The 25,393-nt window shown below is 41.1% G+C and overlaps 1 protein-coding gene across 1 annotated transcript in view; it reads right to left on the bottom strand.

Moving 5' to 3' along the window:
- Positions 1–25,393, bottom strand: part of sh3rf1 (SH3 domain containing ring finger 1) — a 34,343-nt gene that overhangs the window by 6,839 nt on the left and 2,111 nt on the right. The window contains exons 3-6 of the mRNA XM_053430579.1: positions 6,694–6,969; positions 6,058–6,153; positions 4,440–4,745; positions 1,756–1,866 (exon numbers count right to left, since the gene is read on the bottom strand). Of these exons, the coding sequence (XP_053286554.1) occupies positions 1,756–1,866; positions 4,440–4,745; positions 6,058–6,153; positions 6,694–6,969 (789 nt within the window). The remainder of the gene's footprint in view (positions 1–1,755; positions 1,867–4,439; positions 4,746–6,057; positions 6,154–6,693; positions 6,970–25,393) is intronic.

Here is a 25,393-nt window from a genome sequence, read left to right as displayed (position 1 = left end):
CCCTGTGGTATGTGTATAGGCCTATGTGTATGTGCGAGTGTCGATGTGCGTTTCGGTTCACTGCTGACGCTTGAGCTGAGATAATTAGGTTGCCTGCGGGCTAGAGAAATCATGTGTACAAAAACATCATGTAGGGTTCCCAAGTGAAGCGGAGAGCTCAACCTTTTGTGTACACATTCCTGCTCATTCAAAAACTCCACATGCCAGAGCATACACACACACACACACAGACAGACAGACAGGAAGTGTGCATGCTGTTTTTGTGTGGGCTGCTGGGATCTTTGACATTTTTAGTTGCGCAGAATTTTTTTGCCTTAAGAGGAAAGGTGTCAGAAACTAATACAGATATATGTTCAAAAGATGCCTCTGTGTCATCATCTTAAAGGAGGCAGTTGACAGAAGTCCCCATGTTGCTAGTTGGCAGCTGAATAAACTTATCTCAAGGTAAAGTCACTGTGTGTCACTGGTTCACTTACACCCTTGTGTACAAATAATTATATAGACGTTTATACCATCTTTGCCTTTAGCGTATGAACAATGCAGTAGATTCTCATTTCTGACGTCTCCCGAGTCTTCAGGTGAGGGACAGTGCAGCATGTAGGGCGCACGATGTAACATAAATTAAGCTGCTTGATCATGTTTTGGATTACAGCACAACTTCACCGGCATTGTCCTATCACCAAAAGCTCTTGAATCTCATCGTCTTTCCAGGAGTCTTCTACGTTCATCGCACCTTTTTGTTTTCAGAGATATTTGTATTCTTTTTGGAGTTTTTCTGAACTGTATCATTTGTCTCATGTCAAAAACGCCATCAACTCGCCCACTTGCAGTGAATCCCCTAGAGCAGTGGTTCTCAAATGGGGGGACTTGTACCCCTGGGGGTACGTGAAGGCCCTCCAGGGGGTACGTGAGATTTAAAAAATATATATTTAAAATTAGCATACATTCAAAAATCCTTTAAAAATAGTTATTTAATAAATACTCAATAAAATATAAGTGTACGTTCATAAACTGAATTTATATTCAGTAGGCTATTCAACTTCATTATCCTAAAAAACCCAGAGTCTCCCCCATTATATATTTGTATTTCCAAGTAGTTCAAGAGAGAGCACTACAATTGAGCAATGTTATGCACATGGATGGAGTTTTAAATGTTTTGTTGATGTATTTTAAAATGTTTGAATTTTGAAAGTGTAGTTACAAAGTTTAATAAATCAGACACTGACAGCACAGTGCTCTGTGTTATATATTTTTTTCAACCAAAAATGCTTTGCGCTGGTTAGGGGGTACTTGGCTGAAAAGGGGGTAGATCAAAAAAGGTTGAGAACCACTTCCCTAAAGAATGTCCTGATGTATTCTTATTTGCACTCACTCTGAAATTATCCAGATTTTTAACCAGGGGGCTGGCAGAGGAAACTCAGCTCTCATTTACAGCCCTGGATAATTTCAGCAGATTCAGAAGATCATAATGTTCAAACTTTGATTTCCTGCAAACTTTGTAGTTTTAGTTACCAAGCTACCAAATGACATTCAAAACAACTCATCCACACACAAAAGTGTCATAACTGTCTCAGCAAAAAAACAACAATTGGTCAAATTGAGATGAAACGCACTACTTCATATTCAATTTCTGCCAATAGATCCCATTCACCTTAATCTTACACACTGAACCTTTAAAGATAAAGCAACATGTTTACCTCGAACACATAAATGTTTTGTCGTCATTTTGTTGGTTTGCTTTTGTATTCCACCTACCACAGGGATGGAACTGTAGCTCGTCTCGGAGGGAAAGGTGAAGACAGTTGCTGTAGTAACAGGACTGCTGGGGGGTGGGGTCACGATTAGTCCAGTTGTGCAAATGTGTACCTGTCAACAAAAAGGAAATTTGGACCATGAAATAAACTCTGCTCAATCCACTCAAATGTAAAGAATTAGAAAATGTTGTGATTTTGAGAAATTATGATTTATAGAGAATAAACACCTCAGCTTACTTTTATAAATCCTCGTCGCTATCTTGTGTGAACATGAGACTCACAGAACGGAGATGTACACATAAGGCTTTGTATCCTGGCTAGAGCCATAACTCCAGTGATAGCCTGATGATCTGATTTGTCAACAGAAACCAGATGACCACCCAGCAGGTCATTTCATTGGATATGTATATTAGGATGGCTTCCCGACCAGTCATCCACCTGAGTCATGCTGGTGTTTTAGGTAACAAGGCCATACTGTTGGACACACAATATCCCCTGTAGCTGTGGTCTCTGTCCATGCATGACCGCTCAAGATAACCCTGCCTCTTACCTCTCACAAAGCATACCAAGCAAGTCTTCCCTGCTTCCTTATCTGTTGTGTGCTGGGTGTGCCAAGCAAAAGCAATGTGCAACAGTGTGTTCAATATTGGCGCTGTTGGTGAAATGACTGCCTTGAACATAATTGTGAATATGCCCACACTCTGAACTATATTATTATGAATTACACTCAAGTACAGGTTAAATGCGTTAAATTAAAATAAATGATTTTCTTTAGAGGAATTTCATCAACAGAGGACCCTTTTTTTCCTTCAAACTTCTTCCTCACTTTGTCTAGTACACTGGTAAATGGCAGCCATGCTTATTTCAAAGACAGACTACTCAGCCCCTCGGCAAATGGGGCTTACCTTTGTTGTTTTTTTTGTCTGGGTGTTGCAGGAAGAGAAGATCAGTTGAGGAGGAGAGCAGAGAGAGGTTCATACGGTGCCCGGAGAGACTCTCTTTTGTGTTTTTAATAAACCGAGAACCGTATATCAAACATTTTGTTTGCCCTGTTGTCACCAGGGAGGATAGGTTTACCAGCACAAATAGTCATTGTTATTATTCTAAATGTATCCTAATAATGATATGGGGGGGAAAGGCCAAGTCTAGAGTAAATAAAAAAATCATTACACCTTCCACATGAAAAGAAGTCTTTGATAACACGTTAATCATGTACATGAAAAGATTTTGGTTAAAAGAAGGACAGAAGATCTTCTTTACTTTAAACGAGCACTCTCCTCGGCTCTCTCTCTCGCTCTCTCTCCCTCTCTCTCACAAAGAAGCACAAGCGTTGTTGATAAAATATTAATGATTGAGCTACTTAATAAGGAGTTCCTGAAGATAGCATTTCAGATACTCAGCATTTCAGGTACTCTGCAGACAACTTATCAAATAATAAGAAAAACAAAACCAGAAATTACACAATAATGAAAAAATTGTGCTCCAAGGACAAAACTAGAGAAGCTCCACAGGGACTGGAAGTGGGGAAACAAACCAGTTGTCAGTGTTTACAGTATAAAATCAGACTCAAAATATTGTCGAACCACCAGGCTTTATAGGCTGTCTCTATCCTGCTTCAATAACAAAGAAGCAAGCCAACTATTGTGTAAACATGTCCGCTAACGTTTAAGATGATGAGACCAAGAACACTTAAAATTCCTGGGAAAGAGTTTCTTTGCCCATTAAGATTTAATTCTTGTTCCCAAACTCTTTATAGAGCTTAATCACAATAAATTGTGACACCTCTTGGATTAAATTACATACAAAAATTGTCTATCTTGTATTCTTAGTTGCACATTTACTTGAAGTCACAGAGACTTGTCTTGTCTTGAAAATCTGTATGCTTGTTGTCTGAATGTCACAACACCAAGTAAAAGCCAGTCTCCTGAAGCTGGCATCCATAAAACAGCTGTGGGTTGCTGTCATGTTAGGATTGGTGGGGAAACCTTGAGGGCTAAACTTGAGTAATTTTTGTAGACAAGCAATGGTCTGTTTGGTATGATGAGGAAAAAGGAAGTCAGCGTAATTGCTGACAGTCCGAGTGGAGAGAGTGAAAAGCGACAATTATCCTGTGAGAACAAAAGTTGGAGGCTGGACTAGGGATGTCACAATATGAAATTTTGGTGCCACAATTACTGTTTCATGATTATCAATACTATAGAAGGAAAAACTACCCACAACAAGCAATATATAGCTAATAATATAGCTAATGAACTCAAATATAAGACGAACCACCTTACTTTTTCAGCATTACAAGTAATTCTTATACTCCCCATTTTAGTTGCTTAGGGAGAACGCAGTTTGAAACTTTTGAAAATTCCCACATATTGTGTCATGCATACTTTAATACTGTTGGCACACTAGCGTTGCACTAGATGGCACAGTGATCTAGTGCACTAGCACTTTATGTGTATGGCATATTGGCTTTGTGTATTGTTGCTGGTATGGTAAGTTGCAAAGAGAGGGACGGTATAACTCTTTTTTGCCTTGAGCAGCAGAAGTTCATGTGCCGCTCCTGACTAAACATAGAGGTTACTTACCAACGTTGTAGGTTTTGCACATTTCTATGTCTAGTATTTCAAATTTTGAAAATCAAACACATTAGGACAGAGAAAAAATATTACACTGCACACTACAGTACCGTACCTGTGAAGGTGCGCTGCAGGAAAGCCCCCCGCTGATCTCTCCGATCCGGGCGGCTGCTGTGGGGTTGCTGGAGCTGATGAGGACAGGCCCACTAATCTCCATGGAGTGACGCTGAGGGGGCGGAGCTAGCATGGGTTTGTGGGACATGGTGAGAGAAGTGAAGGAATGTCGCTTCTTGCTGTTCTTCTTCTCCCCTGCACGCTGGGCACCATTGCTCTGGGGCCCAGAGGAGGCCCCCTCACCAGAGTCTCCATTTGAATCTGATGGCTTGTCCAACTCTATAAGCTGACGAGCTGCAGAGTTGAACTGTAAGAGAATGGAAGAAAGGAAAAGAGGCAGAGGGCAGTGAAGAGAGTGGTAAGGTGATAATGACAGATAAAGATGTTAAAATGATCAAGAGACCCATTTCTCTCTATAATAAAGTGGACTGCTGTGAAGGACGTCTGTCTTTGTTTAGAGAAGATGGTGTGTAACAAAATCTGGTAGTTAGCCTGCACATACCATTGTGACCGGGTTGACTGTTCTATGCTAGCTCAGAAATTGCAGGCTGTGTGACGCTCTCAGGCACCGTAATGTGCAACTGTAGAGTAAGCATCAAAGGAAGAACAGTAAAAAGGCTTCACTTAATCACAGGGCGCTCTCACTTGCTGTCACACGTTGCCCCAAGCAGCTCCCTCTACTTAAAGGACATAAAGCTCAGCGTTTGACTCACATCCGGGAGAGAACCTGTGCAGGTTCCTTACTGACATGTCTGCACATTACAGCAGAAATGTAAGATTAAGAACAAAATACCAGGCAAGTCACCTTTACTTCATTAACTTTAAGACTATCTTTAACAGTAATTGCAGATTATATTACATAGACATAAAAAAAAGCTCCAAAGGCAATGAAAACAGTAGCACCTATATATTGGCTGGTTGTGCAGAACCAGAACAATATTTTGGACTGCTCATTATGTCTGTGATAGAACTCCCTTTTTATTATTGTGAACCCTGAACATGAGGGCATACCATCTTGTCACAAGACTACAACATGTTCTGTTCACCTACAGTGGCTTCGCCTTAGTAAGAACAAACAATATATAGCCTTAGAAATGTTCTGCCTTCTGTTGCTGCAAAAAAAACCACTCAGTGTATTAAATATGAATAAGGTAGAATATATATATGAAAGGAATAAAAAGACTGTCACAGCTAGAAAAAAGCTCTCCCACAAGCTCACCTCAACATACTTCTGCAATGTTTCAATGCGGTGCTTTATTTAAGACAAACCTGCGTCAAAAATATTCTTTTGATGTTTCTTCTGCTTGTTGATGATATTCATGACGATAGAACGCTGTGACATTGATACCTTTCCAGTGAAAAATGAAATGATCTTTAAAAGGGCAAAGATTTACTTCATTCTGTCTGGATTATACCTAAAGCTTTTAAGTGGAGACCTGTAGAGACTGTGAATGTCTAAATCTTCAAAGACATCTTTAGTGGGTATATGAAACATGAGCTTTTCAAAAGGAAGTGGAGAATAATACAAATTTTGCTAAAGGATCTTGACATTTTTCTTTGTGTGGTATTTGCTTTAGAAAATATTGGTGAAATTGGGACATTGTAGAGTGTTTTCTTACCTCAACATATGAGATGGGAAATATTCCAATTTTATCTCCCAGCATTCCCTCTGCCCAGTTTTCATCCACTCTGCGGATCACAGTCAGGATATCATCCTGAAAATTCAAGACAAAGGGTGGCATGAGGAATAACATAATTCGGGATGAGAGTGTTTGTCATTATTAAGGGACAAACACTGAACAGATATAATGAGGTAGGGACAATCTTTTATTAAAGGGAACATGCCCAGGAGTAGAAACGCCCGGCTCTAAGGCATGGGATTCTGTGTAAAAAAAAAACGTATTAAGCCTGATTCTGCTTTTGCTTATGTGGCATTTCAACAAGCGATGAAAGAACACAAAAGCATCAGTGTGACCTTCACAACTGGACAGATATAAGCACAACTACTGTAGTTAGGTTGTGCTCATCTCTATTCAGCGTTCATTCTCTCCACCTAATTACAGTTGTTTATCAAGAAGTCTGGCTTGAAATCGACATCATCGCTCAGGGTGTTTTAGTCAACAACCCTCACATTCTAACACAGACACATAAATTCAGAAAATGAATGCTTAAAAGACAGTGTCGAAGTAATGAAAGGTATTTTTGTTTTACTGTTGAAAACACGTGGCAGAACTGAGGGTATTATGCTGTCTGACCTTGGAGAAGGGCAGACAGTCCTTGTCTGCCTCCTTGTCTTTGAGCTCAAAGTCATACAGAGCTTTGCACTGAGGTGGTGGTTGTGGCAGCGGCTTGATGACCTGGACGAAGTTGGTGGGGAAGAAACCATGGACTCCTCCCATTTCTCCGTGGTACCAATTCTCATCCACTTGCCGGCGCAAAATTACGACGTCGCCCTTCGTGAACTTGAGGTCTCCTGGTTCCTTGCCATCGTAGTTGTAGAGCGCCTTGGCACAAGGGAGCTGGGATACACCCTGAAAACAGAATGAAAGTAAGATGGAGAGAGTATTGAGTAAGAGAGATGCCAAGAAAATGGGCAACACTGAAGACGGCCACTCAGTGTGAAGTAGATTCACACTGAAATGTTCAATTAAATCAATTTAACTAGTATGCACAGTAATTTTTCTTGTACAACAATAATTAAGGAGTTATGTGAACAATATCTAAAAATGCATTTGATGATAGGGACCAATTGTTGCATTTAATTTTTTCTCACAAAAGTTGTTGAGATAGTTCTTTAGAAATATCACGAAACAAATCAAACATAAGAACAAATGAAGAAAAATGATCAAATAAGAGATAAATTAATGAGGTCGGATATTCCGACCTCCTGCCACATAGCGAACATGCAATAGTTTTCATCGATGAAAAAATAATGTAATCGATGAAATTCTTAATGATCAGTTAACCAATCGTCGATTAATTATGCCAATCCCTAGTAGGATTCATGCAAAATTTAAAGCACATGTTTCGAAAAAGGTACAAGATCAGCACTTGAGAGGAGCTGAATGGAAAATATTTAAGTTTATTTTTTTTAATACTTCATACAAAAAGGATACAATATTTGGCGAGTATGTGTTTTTCTATATAGACAGTAGACAGCCCTATTTGTGCCCTGGAAGTAAAAGGGTTTATGTGTTGTTTTCACAGTTTATGTGTGATAAGCCTGTCTGATTCTCACTAGCTGACTAATGCCTTCTAAAGGCTTGGGGCCTTGTCCTTTTTATCGTGCAGAGGAAGGTTTTGAATCTCAGCCTGCTAGCCTGGAGTCCTGAAAGGCCCATTCAGGGAATGACAATCCCAGGAAAGAGGGACAGCGAGTACGGGGGAGTATCAGGATAGAGAATCATCAATGTTCTCCATTCAGGGTGGGTGTCCATGAGGAAGGCTTCAATCCAAACCAAACCCCCACCCCACTGCTGTTAGACATCCTTCAGTGATCGGAATCACAAACTGACTGGATCTCAACTCTGGAACTGAAACTTTGCAGTTGACGGGGAACATAGAGCATGATTAGAGAAATCTTAAAGAACTACAGCGAATATAGGCCGGGTGAGGAATTGAGCCGGAGAGAGAAGGGTTAAAGCAGAATATGGAGCAGGCTCTGCAGTCTTGTTAAAGGCTAATGAACCGTTTAAAAGGCTCGGAAGAGAATAAAAGTACAGAATGAGGCGTGATGGTGAGCCAGGGTGACATTACCCTGCTGCAGAGAATCACACAGACTGAAGCACAGAGCCAATCGGTCTCTGGATCGGCTGTTCCAGCCTTTTGGGAGAGAGAGAGGGGGAGGAAGGTACTGAAGCCCCCTGCACACTGCACTGGAACTGTGCCTCCTTTCAGGGGGAAAACAAGGCTTTTGAGCCCACCCAGGCCTGGCAGGGAGTTCCGTAATGAAAATGCAAATGAAAGTGGAAGCGGTGCCATTTTTGTTTGGTTCAAGCTACACAAAACCAATTGGATCTAATTACATGGTAAATATGAAATGCTTGTCCCTTCAAAACTGTGAACTCTCTAAGCACTTGTTTGTACTCCGAAGCCAAGGCTAAACAAAACGTTAGTAGTAGTCCAAAGTCAGCATTGTTATGTAATTACTTAAGCACATGGTAAATGTGATTGTCTTCATAAAAGGTGTTAATAAATAAAGGCCTGAATGTACAAAACTCCAGAAACAATATGTACCTACTATAATCTAATGAGATAAAATTTGGTCCTGACACATGCCCATTGCCTACTTCTCAGCAGTTTTTTTATCTCCCTATTCTGCCTTCATAAAAGAAGGGTTGGCAGCAGAGTTACATTTCCACGTCTCACTCGGCTTACATAGTGAGAGGAAGACAAAATTGAGGGATTGGCTTCAGGGGCCTCTGGATGGAAGAGGTGGTGCAACACAAGGTAAAACCGGTGCTGGGTGATGGCTGTGGGGGTTAATATCCAGTTTGCATCCATGGAGACAGTGCTGTTGTGTCTGCAGCAGACCTGCATACATGAGCACCATAAGTCCAGACCAAACACCCACAATGAAGAAGAGAGGGGACTATGCTTCTAACAGGAAAATGCAGACATGAACTATGAAGTTGCTAACACATAAATGCTAAGAAAAAGTCATACGACCGTTTCACCCCTTGGCCCTACCGCTTGTTTTCGAGGGTTATCTTGCCCATTGAAACAGAGTCAGAAGGGGTAGTGGTTTAATATTTCCCCTACGAATTGGGACGGCCCTTCAAGAAGCCGTTACATTATCAGTAGTCGTCGTTATAAACAGACGAGACAGTTTTGCCGGGGATGTCATTGTAATAACATTGTTGAGATCTTATAAAACCAATGCTATTGTTTGCAGTTGCTAAAGTGACAAACCTATAATATCAAAAATAGCATATATGCTAATGCAGGTCAAGAAACTATATTTGAAATTGAAAAGCTTGGATTGTTCTGCATTATTTCACAGATGAATCAAAAGAACACAGCTTCAGACTACTAGCAGTGGTCTGTAGGCCACCCTGCCAGGTTACTTTCTTATTAGGAGGAGCAGTTAAGTTCAGTTACATCGCTGCTATTCGCAGGTTCATTCATTCGCATTGTGTGTCTTCAAAGAGGGGGGTGCGATATGAGATTATGCAAAAATACGGGTCTATAATGCAACCAAAAGATCGCTAGCATGCTAACTCTAGCGTGGTCGCTATGTTGTGAAAAATGTGACCATAATACATTGAAATTATATTAAGATATTACAATCATTATCGTAATTTTTAAATCCTTATTGATGGAGAAAATACTGCATTCGTTGGTCTCTCTCCCAGCTTGCCTTTGATTCGTAAGGCATTCTGGGTACCACTACTTACGCAGTGAGGTTCTGGAAAATCTCGGTTTGAAGGGCTACAGAGCCCTACACCTTAGCCCTACCCCTCTGTCCCAACAGGTATTGGGACAGCCGACCCCTACCCGTGAATGCGCAAAACGAAGGGGAAGGGCTAAGGGCAGGGCCAAGGGTTGATTTGGATTGGGCCTTACTCTAGCTTGCGAGCAACACAAGCACACACATCATAAGCACACACAGACACACACATCCTCCTTGCTTTTATCCCTTTTAAACCTTCCCCTGGGGCAGGGTGAGTCTGCATTAACTCTACATCTCTGTATGATACTCTGCCACAGAATAAACCTTATCCTGAGTTCAGGCTCCAAGAGCAGAAAGCCACAACAAAAGGCATCGACATCAGATAGCATTTTTCTGGTCAAGGGAGGAGCAAGAGCATGTTTTCCTTCACTCAACATCTCCAATTGTTTTTCAACATTTGTGGTTAAAGTTAACAAGAAGTTATAGAGCAGCATAAACCACTGTTGCTGGCCTAATGACAGTCTGCAAGCAATATCTGATGAATTCTAGCCCCTTCAAGGATTTAAAGTACATGATTACCCACATCAGCAACAACCAACTTAGACCCTGGATAACAACCACTGGCACTGGGTGACAAAGGGTTTGTGGGTCTCGGTATTGAGGACCCTTGTATGGCCTGATTATAATCTATTACAATCAGTACAATTTGAAAAAGTTTAATATCCATATAATAAAAACAGAATTAAACTGATTGTCAAACTAGATAATACGAGAAGGTCACTGGCATTTATTCCTGTATGCATTTGTCTTTCAAAGGGTTTCACCTGAGCCATGCCATATAATAATGATAGTTATAATAATTTCCATACAGGATAAGTAACATATAGCTGATACAATACATCATACAATTACAGTTATTTTTTCAAATGCACTGGTATCAGATTGGTATGGTATCAGGAAGAGGATAATGTTTTCTGAACACATCTACTTCCTGAAGTTCTTGAACTAGTAACATGTGTACTATTAGCAGAGAAAAGTGATTTGGTGAGGCAAATGTTTTGGTTTGCATTCTGCTTGACATGTGATAATCATGGTGAGGAGTTAAATGAATGTTATGAGGATTTACATGCAGCCACTCTTAATATGTGAAGGGAGTGCAAATACAAAAAGACAAACATAATTATGAAATTGTTTTGTCAACTAAATATCTGTCCCAGATTATATTAAAATAAACTTGCTTTGCCTTTTAACAAATATCTGGAGACAAACCATTTTAGAGTTTCAGTCTCTACTGCAGCTTCACAGTATGGAACTAAATTAAGCTCACCAATATGGAAAAGAGCAGGTGCCCTTTGCTGGAAACCAATATGCAAATGTTGCACCCTGAGTCAACCTTCCACTTTCATTATAACATACTTTCTTGTAGTAGAGTGTTAATTATTTGAGTGTCTGTATGAATGAGAGACAGACAGATTAAACAGACAAAGACTGGGAAAGACCGATTAGACTCAACGTGCAGAGCATCAGCTGGTGTGTGCAATTACCCTTGTATTGCTGATAATGCAATTAGGCCTGTGTGCTAAAGGATTTGGCTGTTATAGTGTTCTCTTCCACAGCACTGGATTATAACCAAATTACCGAAGTGTTCTGCTCTACAGCACAACCAAATGTCAACAACCAGTGAGCAGACAGGCATAAAAACACATTGCCTGCATGCATTTGGTGCCATCTAGGTAGGACGAGGTCATATGGGGATAATAACACTTACAGATTTCCGCTGTGCCGTAAAATTTGTGAGAAACAGTTTAAAAGACAAGCCTCCTATAGGGCCGACAAACAAAACAGCTCAACAAAATCACAATAAATAAATTATAATAAATTGCGCCATGGTTACAATTAACTTTTTCTCCCTCAGCAGTTCAAAGGTTGTGTGTTATTGTAGTAGACAGAACTTCACCTGCTATGTGTAAGTGCCAGACATAGCTCCACTCCCATAAGGACACCTCCAGGATCGCTGCAGGGGGTGGAGACTGAAAAGGGGTCCTACTGACAAAACAGTGTGTGTGTGTGTGGGGGGGGGGGGGGGGGGGTGTCTGTCTGATTTGCCCTTCTACAAACATCAGTGAGCCACTGCATGTCAGTCATTTAACCAGAGAGAGCACAAGCAGCATCTGCCACACTGTCCAGGTGGTCTTAGGGGATCTTACTGTTCATTAGCAAGTTGCTGTTTACTTAACATGTTGCACAACCATTGACACGTAATGGGAAATAATAACTTCATGGGCTGTCTTGATACCATTAGAGATGGATTAGTTTAATTTGATTCCTAATGGCCTTTTTAATGACCACTGTAAAGCAGGTGTCTTTTCCAGGCTTAATATCTGAGGGTTTATTGGTTTGCAATACAGGAAATGGGCTACAGACAAACAGTGGTAGACAAAATGAAGTAATATCAAGTTTGTGAAAGCCAGTAACAGAAGGAGACCATTCCAAGATGCCATCATCAAAAGTAGCCAAGCCTGATATTAGGTGATAGATAATATTCACAAAAATCTGAGCTTGAGTTTACAGTTGTGTTTTGGGAATGTGATATTGATGCATTGTGCCCTATATTAATTATTTAATATTACATATTTTTACCTATTAACAGAGATATGTTTATCGATGGTAGTTTTTCTCTGTATGTTGGCCCTGTAAGATGTTTGCAGCATGTCTGGGGTGTACAAGGCCCATCCTGTGACCCTCAAAGCACAAGCAGTATAGATGGATGTATGTTTATTTGTGGATAATTTTTTTGTGGTGTATTTCGGCTGCACTTTGAAGCATATTAGGCCGAATTTCTGCTGAGTAATTTCTGTGTTGTGAAGTGGCCTTTCTTCTCTATTGGGTGAAACAAGGGTGAGCAATGAGAGCCGTTTTCTATTTTTCTCTGATATTCAAAATGTTCCATTAAAACAAAATGTGATGTATGTTCAAGAAGCATGAACATGAGGCTCACAGGGATTATAACTCCAACAAGGATAATACGATATCCAAACTTTCCCTCTGACATTTAAATAATGTTTTCACACAGAGACTTTCAGATAAGCAGCTCTTCTCACAGCCGATCCTCCTAACACAGCATACTCATTTGGAGCTGTTGTCTCCCTTTCACTCAGACAAAAGAAAACTTCCACTCTCTGGTTTCTATGGAAACTCCACATAGGATCACTATTTTGGCTATTTATGGGTCCCTTGACAGTGCAGTGAATCTTATGATAGAAAGTCTTTAAGAATCCAGCCAGTGTCCATTCCTTGGAGAGGGTGCAGTGATGAGGCCCTGGGTAGTGATTAAGTTAATGGGCTATCACCTCCCAGTGATAGTTAAACATTTTGGTAAATACTCATATTTGGTTTCTTGTCTAAAATTGTATTAGATCACTACGTCTCTTGTCACTAGGGATGAAAAAATACATTTTAATGTATTAAAACAGTTATTCAGATAAAATACTGAGCTGAACAGCTATTCGCCAGCAGCTTTAAGTTTAAGAGTTTGTAAGTTGATGTTTTCACCTGGTTAATTTAATGAAGATGGCGAAAACCAACAGCACCATCTCTGGCTGTGTGTGGGAGACCCCGGTGCCATGGTCTATTGCACGGACCGGCAAGGGGAGATGGCACTAGTAACGCGGGCTGCAAGCCCCTCCTATTTTCGCCAAACATCGTCGTCACGATCGATGACTTGAGAACTGACATTTCTATTCTGGTTAATGTTAAGCCAGACTGGATTTTTGACATTTGACAACCTTGAGTATTTTTATTTGGACCACACTCCACTGAGCAAGCTCCTAAATTTAATAAACAGAAAAAAGCATAATAAAAACAAAAACAGTGATCAAGAATACTGTACTTAGTATACTACTCAGCCTCAGTGTAGTATAATTATTCATTGACTGTGTTTTGGAAGGAATGAAAGAGGCAATAAGCCAGTCAAGCTTTCCATGAGCTTTACTTTTTTATAAAAATCACTGTGCTTGTTTGTTTTCCTCTCACACATCGAATGAGGTCCCACATATTAGTCTACAGGCACGCAACACTCAGTCTGGAGTCCAGATGGAAGCTTGGATCACATGTGAGAAGAACAGGAAGTTTCCAAAATCCCTCGAAACTGTCCTCCTCGTTTTCCTGGGTCAGTGAAGGCAACTCTCAGTCAGCCTAATATGTATAAATACTGTGAGACAATCTGGTCCCCTGCGTGCCAGTTACAAAACACATCTCAGGAGTAACCACTAACTGACCACAACAATCTACAGATTAACTGCCAGTTCCTGACCTTTGCTGTAGCCCGGGGGTTCATATGAATCCGGGTGCTAGCCTATGATCAAAGCCATCCGTCTCAAAGTTGGGGTACTAGCCCCATAAGGCTGTCATGTGCAAAACCAGTTACTACATAGGGATTTCTGTCTTATGGTGGTAGGGTCTATAAAAACAATGAAGACATTTCTGCGCTGAGCACAGCATAAGCTGTAGATTAGTCAATAAGAGAGAAGTCATTTCAGCAGGATGGGAGTATGGATTTGTGGGGGGAGCAAATGCACACACTGTACACTTCACACATTCTGTTTTCATGAAGCACTTGTGTGTTTTGGGTGTATTGGTTGGCTCTACTGTGAAAAATTAAATTACACTGAAGCATTTGAGCGTGAACTGGCACACATCTATGTGTAGGCTTCTGTGTTGGCATTCTTTACCTGGCTGGCCTCAGATGAGGGGTAAAAGCTGGTGCTGGGTGGCCCCTGTATCACTCAGTCGGCTTGTCTGACCAGAAACCTCAAAGAACAGACCTCTTTAACTCTGTGCTAGTTCATACACTGGGCTTAACAATAGCTCTCACAGGACCCCACTTGCATTTCAAAGCAGACTGAGAGAGCTAGGAAAGTATACTGCTCAAAAAAATTAAGGGAACACTTCATCGTCATGGTATAACACCAAATCAGTTAGACTTCAGGAATATCAATCTATCAATTTAGGATGCACAAGTGCAGAAAGCAGGACAAACCCCATAAAGTTAATATTTTTGCATGTGGTGGCCACAGGAAATTGTTCTCTCCTTATCCTTCCTACTAGTAGCATGAGGCAGTACCTGCGGCCGAATCAGGTGGCACAGGTAGTCCAGCTCCTCCAGGGTGGCACATCCATACGTGCGGTCGCAAGAAGGTCAGCACAGTCTCAAGAGCATGGAGGAGATACCAGGAGACTAAGTGTTACAAAATGAGAGCTAGACAAGGCCGTAGAAGGGCATCAACCCAGCAGCAGGACCAGTATCTGGTCCTTTGTGTGAGGAAGAACAAGAGGGGCACTGCCAGAGCCCAACAAAATTACCTCCAGCAAGCTACTGGTGTGCTTGTTTCTGACCAAACTGTCAGAAACAGACTCCATGAGGGTGGCATGAGGGCCTGACATCCTCTAGTGGGACCTATGTTCACAGCGCAGCACCGTGCAGCTCGATTGGCATTCGCCATAGAACAGCAGAATTTGCAGGTCAGCCACTGCCGTCCTGTTTTCTTTACAGATGAGAGTGGGTTCACACTGAGCACATGTGACAGGCGTGAAAGATTCTGCAGACAAAACGTTATGCTGCCTGAATAATCATCCAGCATGAATGGTTTGGCGGTGGGTCACTGATGGTCTGGGGAGTCATATCCTTGGAAGGTTGTGCAAACCTCCATGGCATAGCCAACCGTACCCTGACTGCTGTTAGTGCCGGGTTTAAACCCTCAGAGCGATTGTCAGACCTTACACTAGTACAGTCAGCCCTAGCTTCCACCTGGTGCAGGGCAATGCCGGGCCTCATGTGGCCAGAGTGTGCAGGCAGTTCATGGATGATGAAAGCATTAATGCAATTGACTGATCCACACATTCTCCTGACCTAAATCCAATTGAGCACCTATGGGACGTCATGTATTAGTGTATTTGACACCGGCCAAGTACCCCCACAGACTGTCCAGAATCTCACTGGTGCCCTGATCAGGTCTGGGAGAAGATCCCCCAGGACACCATCCGCCAACTCATCAGGAGCATGCCCAGACATTGTTGGGAGTGCATACAGACACATGGAGGCCATATCCACTACTGAGTCACATTATTAGTTGCCGTGATGAATTTCAGGCAAGTTGGATCAGTCTGCTAGTTCAATTTTCAGTTTGTTTTTCACATGCAGAAATAATTTATCAGTGCAATGCTATTCTTATTTTCCTAAGTCTGCAAGTCCTTGTCTAGACTACTGCAGATACTTTTTGAAAGGATATTTTCTGCTTAGTTTAAAAAAATATCTCTGTCCTAACAACGTACATATTACAAAATATCTCAATCCAGACAAGAACACAAAAGTCTATGGCAATGATCGCAACATTGGTTCTGTAGAATGCTCACTACCCCACAGTGGGAATGCTTGAAAGAGCTGTGTCATCATTGTTTCCCAAATGCTGTTTTACATTTACACATGGCAACACAGAAACCAGAGTTTTTTGGAAAGCATTTGTAAAAGTCTGTATCAGTGACTTTGTTTTGTAAAATATCTGCAATAATGTGAACAGGGCGATAAATAAACATTTTGTTTGAGTGACTTAAAATGCTTAATAGACAACATTAAGTAATCAGTCCAACAAATACGAAATAAATAACATGGTGTGTATTGGGTATTTATTTACTTTCATGTCTAACCCTTTTTGAATATCAAAACCTCTGATCATGGTCAGAAATAAGTAAAAAATTCAATAGGGGCTCCCACCGATTTCAGTGCTCGGGCCCTAATAAATCAGAGACAAGTTGATTTAGACTTTCACAAAAAAAGCATGGTTTAAATCTGTGATTAGACTATAAAATCTCATCTAATAGATATTTAACAACATGGATTAGCACTAAGAGAGGTGTTGCACTGAGGAAGTTAGCTTGTATCTAAGCTACAGAGGGATTAGTTCACAAATGTCACAGTATCTGCGTATTGAGTAGCAGTCAATATGAGCTGAATACTAAGCATTTCCTCACATTACTCTCCACTGTGCTGGTGAAAGCGTGCAGTGTCTGTGCCCTTTTGTTTCTCTTCTTCTTTCAGGGTGAGCCACCTGCTCTGCTCTACATAGGCTGACTTCAATTTACTCACGATGTTGCAAGTTAATGGTAAATCTGACAAGGAAGTGGACACTACCTACTTAGTAGAAACTTTAATAAAAACTTAACACATATATATATATATATATATCTGACTGTTTCTCACATGCTTATGCTTATCTTTCAATTGTCCAGTGTTGCATGTCAGAGTAGTGGGCTACTGAAGATCATTTGCTTGCATTGGCTTTTTTATACTCCTCTACAGTGGACAAACAAAGCCAGGATATTGACACAGTAATGGCAAAGGGCCAAGGCACAAACACTGCATCTGTTCTCTCTGACTCAAGACGCAGCACAGCCCTGGCCATTTTTCCCTCTCTTTAGAAAGTGTGTGAGTGTGTTTGTCCATTCTGTCCTCTATTAGACCAAGATGTAACAAGTAGCTGCTGAGTTTCCGTCACCTCCACTCATTGCTAGGTGAGGCATCGCGTACTGTAGTGACAGTGTCAAGGGGAAAATCTGAGAAACTGAGTTTTGGGCCTTCACTAGTTTCTTGGTCCTCAAGACTAGAGACATTTGACAAGCAGATAATTCTGCTGGCACACATTTGCACTACAGAATATCCAAGGCTGCTGTGTTAACTTGGCCCACAGTAATACCATTACACACTGGGTAGAAAGGAGACAGAGGCTAGTGCCTCTAAAACTAATCAGGATGTCCATGTACATGAAAGCTAATAGGCCTCTCCTCAACATGATCAGCATGAAAATCAAACCTTTCTACTACAGAGGACAGGAAAACAAGCAGATTGCTTCAAACATGCTGCCGATTTCAACTCAGGTCTGCAGTCATAGGTCTGTTTGTGTACTACTACTACACACCTCCGTTTTTGTAGGTGTGTACCGAATAATGTAACCTCATGGATCTAAAAATTAGTCGGTGACTCATTTAAACAAACATTGCCCTGGATTTGTCAGTCCAAACCCTCAGAGGCCAAGGTCTGTGTGTGTGTCAAACAACTCAAAGTACATTTACCTCTAATCAGAACAGTTGGTTTGGATAGTGTGAGTAGAAACATTGTATTTGTCAGGGTTCTCTCCATTCAAATCCACCTCAATAATTAATCAAGCACTGTCAAGACCAGAGACCCCACACATGTGGCATAACTGAGAACGCAGGCTTTCAGAAACCATGGTTTTCAAGATTTTGGCATTTACTTGCAAAATAATAGAGGATATTCATTTTCTAACCAATGGAAAAAGAGACTCGTGTGGAAAAGCAACAGCTTGTTTGAGCTAAAAGGAATTTATCAATTATTTGATCAGCAGAGGAATAATCTGCAACTATTTCAATAATTTTTTTATAATAACTACTATACTGTACGTACAGAGCAGATAAACAAAAAAAACATATTCACTTCAAGTTACAGTATGCAACACAATCATCGCCTCTTCATTCTTTGGGCTCAGTAGCGGATACCCTGCGCATTCTCACAGCTTGGACAAAGACGTCACTCAGGGGACAAATGCAGATTAACTGCACCCCTGGGCCTCAAAGAAAAACATGAAACTTTTAAGCACATGGCAGCGCAACAAATACACACGGATTAAAGAAGAAACACTACAAATCTGAAGAAAACAATTGATAAAATCAGTTTTCCCTCATCTCAGGAGGCAATCTGGGACCACACATCTCTCTCACTTAGCAGCAGGGTGAGCCAGAGGCAGCTTAAAGGTGTATCAAAGGCCAGTAATAGCTATATGGTCAGAGGTCAAACAATTGAAAACAAGACTCCCAACACATCATGATTCTGCCTAAGGGATGGGAATTGAACACTTAACATGCCAGCAGTCAAACAGCCCATGGATGACCAATCCTGTCCCACCAATCACAACACAGGTTGAGAGGTCAAACTGTTCTGTTAAGGCCAGACAGGTATTCAGGGCACCTTGGGAATAGGGGAGGGACACAATGGGACAAAGGTCCAACAGCTGACAAAACAGTCAAAGGAATAAATTCCACTGAAAATACTATTAACAATATGGTGTCAATGAATAACACCAAAGCCAGGAGTCTAGTTGACATTAATGATTTTATATTACTGGTGTAAAGTGCATTGGTATATGAGAAGAAGGACACACTACGTTGTCTGTTAAACAAACAGTTGGTACAGAAAACTTTTTTTCCTTTGGAACATGGCCACTGGACCACACACATAAAACAAGCAATAAAGACAGGCTTTTGCAGGCCCCCACAGGTGTGATAGCACTGTGGTAAAGAAGGTCATTGCTGCATCCCTTACTATTGTCACGCTGACAGACGTAGAAGGAGATGAGATATGGACGGAAGAGGCAGGGAGGTGTGGGCCACTGGAAAATGTGGCATTTTTGGCGGCTGGACCACCCAGAATTCATACAAATGTTACCACTCCCTTTTTAACTAAACCTACACAATAAGGTTGAATGTAATCATCCATTCACATAGACATGTAGACAGCTCAAAATAGTCCTGAAAGTGTTGGCCAGGTGGCTAACACTTTGCAAGTATATGAATCAAGGCTTGCAACAAGATACAGCTGCTGCAGCTGAGTCTGCCCCGAGGCTTTGAGATGAAAAGGCAAGTCACTACACATACGATTATCACCTGATGTACTAACCTACTTAATGCATGTGACAGATACAAACCTCAACCATCCTTTCAATCAACAAAGTAACCTGTGAGACGACAAATAACATTGGAAGTCTAACTTCCACGAACACATAGAAAGTAAACACAAATGCGTGTTGATACTTTAAGGTGCTTTCATGGAGATGTTGCATGTGAGCTGGCAAGTGGGACGAGACTAGACAAGCCCAGTGTTTAGAGTATAAACAGAGACCTGCAACCACTCACACACAAAAACAAAACAGCCTACTCTGTCTGGAGTAAAAAAGGTCATAGGAGAAGGAACAAAACAACGTAACATTTTCTTATACGTGTCTGGAAAGTCTTGAAAGCCAAAAAAGACACCAAAAGGCAGACACCCGTCATCAGGGGAGCAATGTTTCACTAACGAGGAGGCCGTGGCTGCACCTTAATCACAGGATTAGGTCTTTTGAACGTCTCCCCAGGAATTAAGTAAACCCATACATGGGGAACAGTAATTTCACACAGCATAACAGACCACTTGCGCTGGTTTTCCCCAAACATTGTAAGAAGGGTTAGGAATGTGAGAATTGCAAATAGGTGTGAAAGTGATGAAGAATGTGTTGGGCGGTGCAGTAGACTGCAATCTTAACCTGTGTCTCTTAATCTATATCTGTGTTCACAACTTGTTATTGTAAAATCCCTTTTTAAATCAACCTTATGATTTGATTTCTAGATACTGAAGTCAGAAACTATGCCTATGAAAATGTAATTTACCATCTGGCATAGGGAAACCCGCACTTGTCAAAAAAAAAAAAAAACTGACTTAAGGTAAGGTTTATTAGATGAATGTGTAAAATACACAGTGGCAACCAGATGTAGACACTGGTTGTTGTACAGAATGAGAGTCAGGAGTCAGAGGAGAATGGGGAGCAGTGCCACCTCACTGTCTTATAAACTCTAATCTCATTAGACCTTTAACAGGCTCAAGCCTGGATTTAGACAGCCAGGAGGGAGTAAGTACATGGCAGAAATATGGGGGAAATACAGCCTGTGTCTCATAAGAGAAAATTACAGGTGGCTCCAAAATCCCTGACACGCACTGTCCAGAAGGTCACGGCTACTTGTAGACGTCCGTGGGAAATACAGAGGAGGCTAGAGTAAAGTGTGAGCATGTGAGTGAGCAGGAACCAACAGACCAAAGCCCTTTCTGAAAAATTCCCAGTGGAAAGAAGCAGGACCAGTTTGCCAGTAAGTGGGCGGCTTGAGGATGTAATGATGGGTTTCTGTCGCGCAGGCAGAGGTCAGCCAGCCGGCGGAGAGGAAAGGCTTCAACAACAATATGATGTCATCAAAGAGGGCCAGTGTGACTCATCAACCTCAGACAAGGGAGGTGCACAGGAATTTTAATGAGATAACTCCACATATGGAAGCCATAAACAACATTCTTCTTCTCTAAAGAAATGATTCAACTACAAATGACAGGACAAGGCACCCCATAACTTTATTTTACAAATAACTGAGGACAAAATAGACACTGAACAACTTCCTTTGATTAGTAAAAGGTCAATGCTATCTGTTTGTCTAGTGGATTTAAAGATAATGAAAAATAATGACAGGTGTAAGGGGCAGCAAACATGAGGCCTATACAAAGGAGAAGCTTCTCATGTTTAAGTGCTCATTAACAAAGATGAGACAATGACCTAATTACAACCCCAGCAGCTTAGGAAAAAAAAGTGTCTCATTTCCCATCAACTAAACACACAAGACAGTCACACGCATACCAACATGCTCACATCTAACAAGTAAAACTTCTACACATTAGCATTATTTACATATTAGGGCTCTAAATGTAATCTTAACTGTGGGGTTAATGTGTAACATTATTAAAACGTAACATTGAAGCTTTTATGACGAAGGAAGAAATTATCATAAAAGAAGCTCTATTTTAAGTCTGTGGGTTTACAGACTCAACTCTGCAGTGGACCATAATGATAACTGAAGACATCCACAGAAAACCCTCTCTAATTCTTCTTCCCTCTCCCTTGTCTGCTCTTACCCCTGAATTACATGACTCCTGAACCCTGACCTTTGACTTCCAGACAGCTCCTATGGCTTTACTCGCTCTCACAAAAACATTTCCCTGAGCTATCTGTTCACAATCTGTGTGAACAAAATACTGTGTTATATGAGTCAACAAAGGGGGCAAGGAGAAGACAAAACATTAATGTAACGCAGCACCATGTAGGTGAGTCATCAAACCAACTGTGAAGGGGCCAGACAACCACAGTGCTAAATTCCAGACAAACCTTTTTATTCCCCTCATCAAAGAGATGCCAGGGCTGAGTGTCAAACAACTGGTGCAACCTCAGAAATAGTAAGAGGAGGGGCAATAAGCTGACTGTGTGAGATTACTCACTAAACAGTTGCCCCTTTTGGTCCTGATGACTTCGCTTAACACTCATCAGCTTCTGTTACTGGTAGCCCTCCATACACACACAATCTCTCTTGGCCACTCTACAAGTGTCGTTCAGTCTGCAAGATCAGAGGGAACCCGAAACAAAACCCTGTTGTGCATCTGTCAGGCCAATCTCCCCTCCCATCCATTCTCTGGCCATATATCAACTAGAGCTGGGGCTCCACTCGAACAGGGGACACAGCACCAGAGGAAATGCTTCAAACTTTGACTTACCCCTTTAAAAAAAAATAGGATAAATAAAAAAATCGGGGAACAAACATGAGAAGTAGGACAATAAAGAAGTGGAACTAAGGGAGTCACCCGGGGGCAGTGAAGCGCTCAGCCCCGGAGAGGCACTAGCCATAGATCAGGCTGGGCAATCAGCAAGAGCTTTGATCTCCACTTTTAATGTTCTGAAAATGTTTCACCTGCACAGCCATGTCTTTTCTTGTTCACTGTCATCAGCAGAATGCCTCAGGACCACAGAAGAGACTTGAGAGATGCTATTAGTCTGTAATATGACATTCAACAAAATACTTGACAATGCAAGCTTCTGAAGGTACTTCATTGTACAAAACATTATATATTGTGGGCATGTCGGAGCCTTGTACCCTCCTTGCCCTCAACGAGAAACAGTAATCAGCTGGCTTAAAAACAGAGTCGTGAAATAATTTGGCGGTTTCAAGTGTCCAAAAAATGTTTTAAATCACACACAAGCAGACTTTTCAGAGTCGGGGGGAATTCCGCAATGCCCAAACAGCTTTGAAATGAGCATGAATCCTCTGAAGTGATAGAATGGCAAATGAGGCGGGTCCCTCAGTAGTGTTTTTAAGCAAGGTCTCTGATCTTCGTACCTGCATGGCTAGGCAGATTCATTATCAGCACTTTGACATTCCAGTGATTCTACATAGGACCTTGACCTTTTCATCTACCCTACCCTCCTTATGTGGAGACCACAAAAGCTCAAAGAGGGGCCTGTGGGTATTCCCAGGGATTAAAGCAAAAAAAAATCATCTGACTGAAAAAAAAAAAAACTCACTTTGGGTCGTGGCTGCTTACCGCCTCGATATTTGAACTTCACGTGGTCCATTATCACTTACTAGTTTAAAGCTAGGGCATAAAACCAATATTTTTTTGCAAGACTTCACCATTCGTGTTAATGGGCTATAAATGACAAAACGTCTGCAAAAGTTGTCAGAGCAAGCATTTATTTCCACAATGCTTTCAAGAACAATTATATTAAAGAGAACAATGTTTGAACAAAACGGTGTAACACAAAAAGATAACTTAAAACTTAAAAGATAACAGTACTAAATAAGTTAAAACACTGAGACCCAAGAAGAGAAAATGAAAAGGTCTACTTCTTTGGCCTTTTAGTGGTGAATCCAAAGTCATCTAACTTCAGGACACCTGATGCCCGTTTCTGGGGAGGTTTTTTTGGCCCAGGAGGAGAGGAAAAGGGTTTTCCTGCAGGTGTGGCTTTAAATGAGCCAGAGGAGGAGGAGGAAGAGGGAGTTCCAACAGAATTGGTTGGAACTGGTTGGTCAAGAACTTCTCCGCTGCTTGCTCCGTTCAATATCGGGTGTCGAGGGTAAATTACGTACTCTCCACTCAAGCCAATGGGGAGCCCCCCCCCCTCTCTTTTTATCTTTATGACTGCTTGTAGTGGATGGGCAGAGGGGGGCATTTAATAATGTGATTGGTAAAATTAAAACTCCAGGACAACAGAAGGGGAATACAAACTATGGGATGCATACTTTATCATTTATATCATATAAAATATGTCATCAATATCGTTTAAAATCATTTTTCAGTGTGTTTACTGGCGCGATACGCTCGCGTCAAGTGCAAACAAAAATAGACTCGACGCCGAAACAATCGCTGCACGGCGCGAGGCAGCCTTGGCGCAGCGCGACCCCTCAGCCTCCGGTGGGACCCGCACAGAGCTGGGAGTGGATGGGAGCCGGACATCCAGCTGGCCCGCCGCATCGGCGGAGAGAGAGTTTAAACTGCTGCTGCTCCACTGACAATAACAACGCCGCAATCATACACTTGAAAAATGCAATACAAACCGGAAGTATTCCAAGTATTCAGAATACGTTACTCAGATTAGTTAATGTAATGGAATACGTTACAGATTACATTTTTAGGCATGTATTCTGTATTCTGTAACGAAATACGTTTTGAAAGTATCCTTCCCAACACTGAATATAGCCTATAGGCATATAAACGTCGGTTCGTCTTTCTTTCTTTGATTCTTTAATTGTAAACCTTTTGTCACGCTTCTGCTCCTTTTTCAATAATTCTCTACATCGTGTAGGTCCAGGCCAAACGAAAAGGAGAGCATTTTAAGACGTCTGGTGATTTAGAACTTTTTATTTAATTATTTCTGTATCTGCCGACGATGATTGATACACCGGTGGCCATGACTGATCAAAGCGAAACACAAGATGGTCTATCTGTTCAAACAGTCATTTTTTGCCACAACTCAACTTAATCTGAAACACTAGCTAAATTGCCAAACACAAGAAAACCAAGCACAACGTATGGGGATTTATTTCCAATGCTCTGCCAACGCATGGATTTTTTTTTTAAATGCCGCGTCAACTTATCCATTCAAACATGAGAAAGACGCAAGGCATGGTTCACAAACAAAAGGTTAAAAAAATCACAGCTGAATGAAGTTATGCAAATCATATCAGTGTTACACCCCCCCCCCCTATTTTTTTTTCTCTTCCGATCTGCATCGATCTCTTTTTTAGCCTTATGCGAGCGGAGTTGACGGAAATCCGTCATAGCGACGGAAAACTTTAATCCATGTATTCCAAGTTTTTTTGTCCCTCTAATATTTTTTTATGCCTGGTTTTTGAAGTCATGCAATAATACCATGGAGAATATTATCTTAAGCTTGACGCGAGTACATTTATAGCAACAAATGTAAAAAGATATTGCAGGTGTATAATATTATTGACGATGATTTTTCTGGTGTCAAAATTTTCCTGGAGTGTGCCGCATATATTTCTATTCCAAATAGTGTGGTCATCTCAGAAAAAACAGCATATACACACATAAAGAATTGAGTTTTTCACTGAAATGTGGAAGCAAGAATTTAATGGATATGGATTTTCCCATAAAGAAGTGCAAATAATATTGAGAAGATCTGTTTTTTCAAAAAGCACAACACCAAAGCAAAACCATGATATTTGCTGTCTTCAGCACTTACTTTAATTTTCTCTACTTACATAAAAAGGGGATATAATGTGTTATGTTAATGTATCCGTATGTATAAAAGCTAATCCCTTTCTCTTTGTTTCGGGGTCTCTTTTAAAACCCCTCAAAGAGTTAGAAAACACAGGCGTAGTTTAAACATTTCTACAGAATACTGTTGATA

The sequence above is a fragment of the Pleuronectes platessa genome, chromosome 9, assembly GCF_947347685.1.
Source record: "Pleuronectes platessa chromosome 9, fPlePla1.1, whole genome shotgun sequence".
NCBI classification, from domain to species: domain Eukaryota; kingdom Metazoa; phylum Chordata; class Actinopteri; order Pleuronectiformes; family Pleuronectidae; genus Pleuronectes; species Pleuronectes platessa.
The sequence above is the reverse complement of the archived record's forward strand: the minus strand, read 5'-3'. Positions and strand labels throughout refer to the sequence as shown.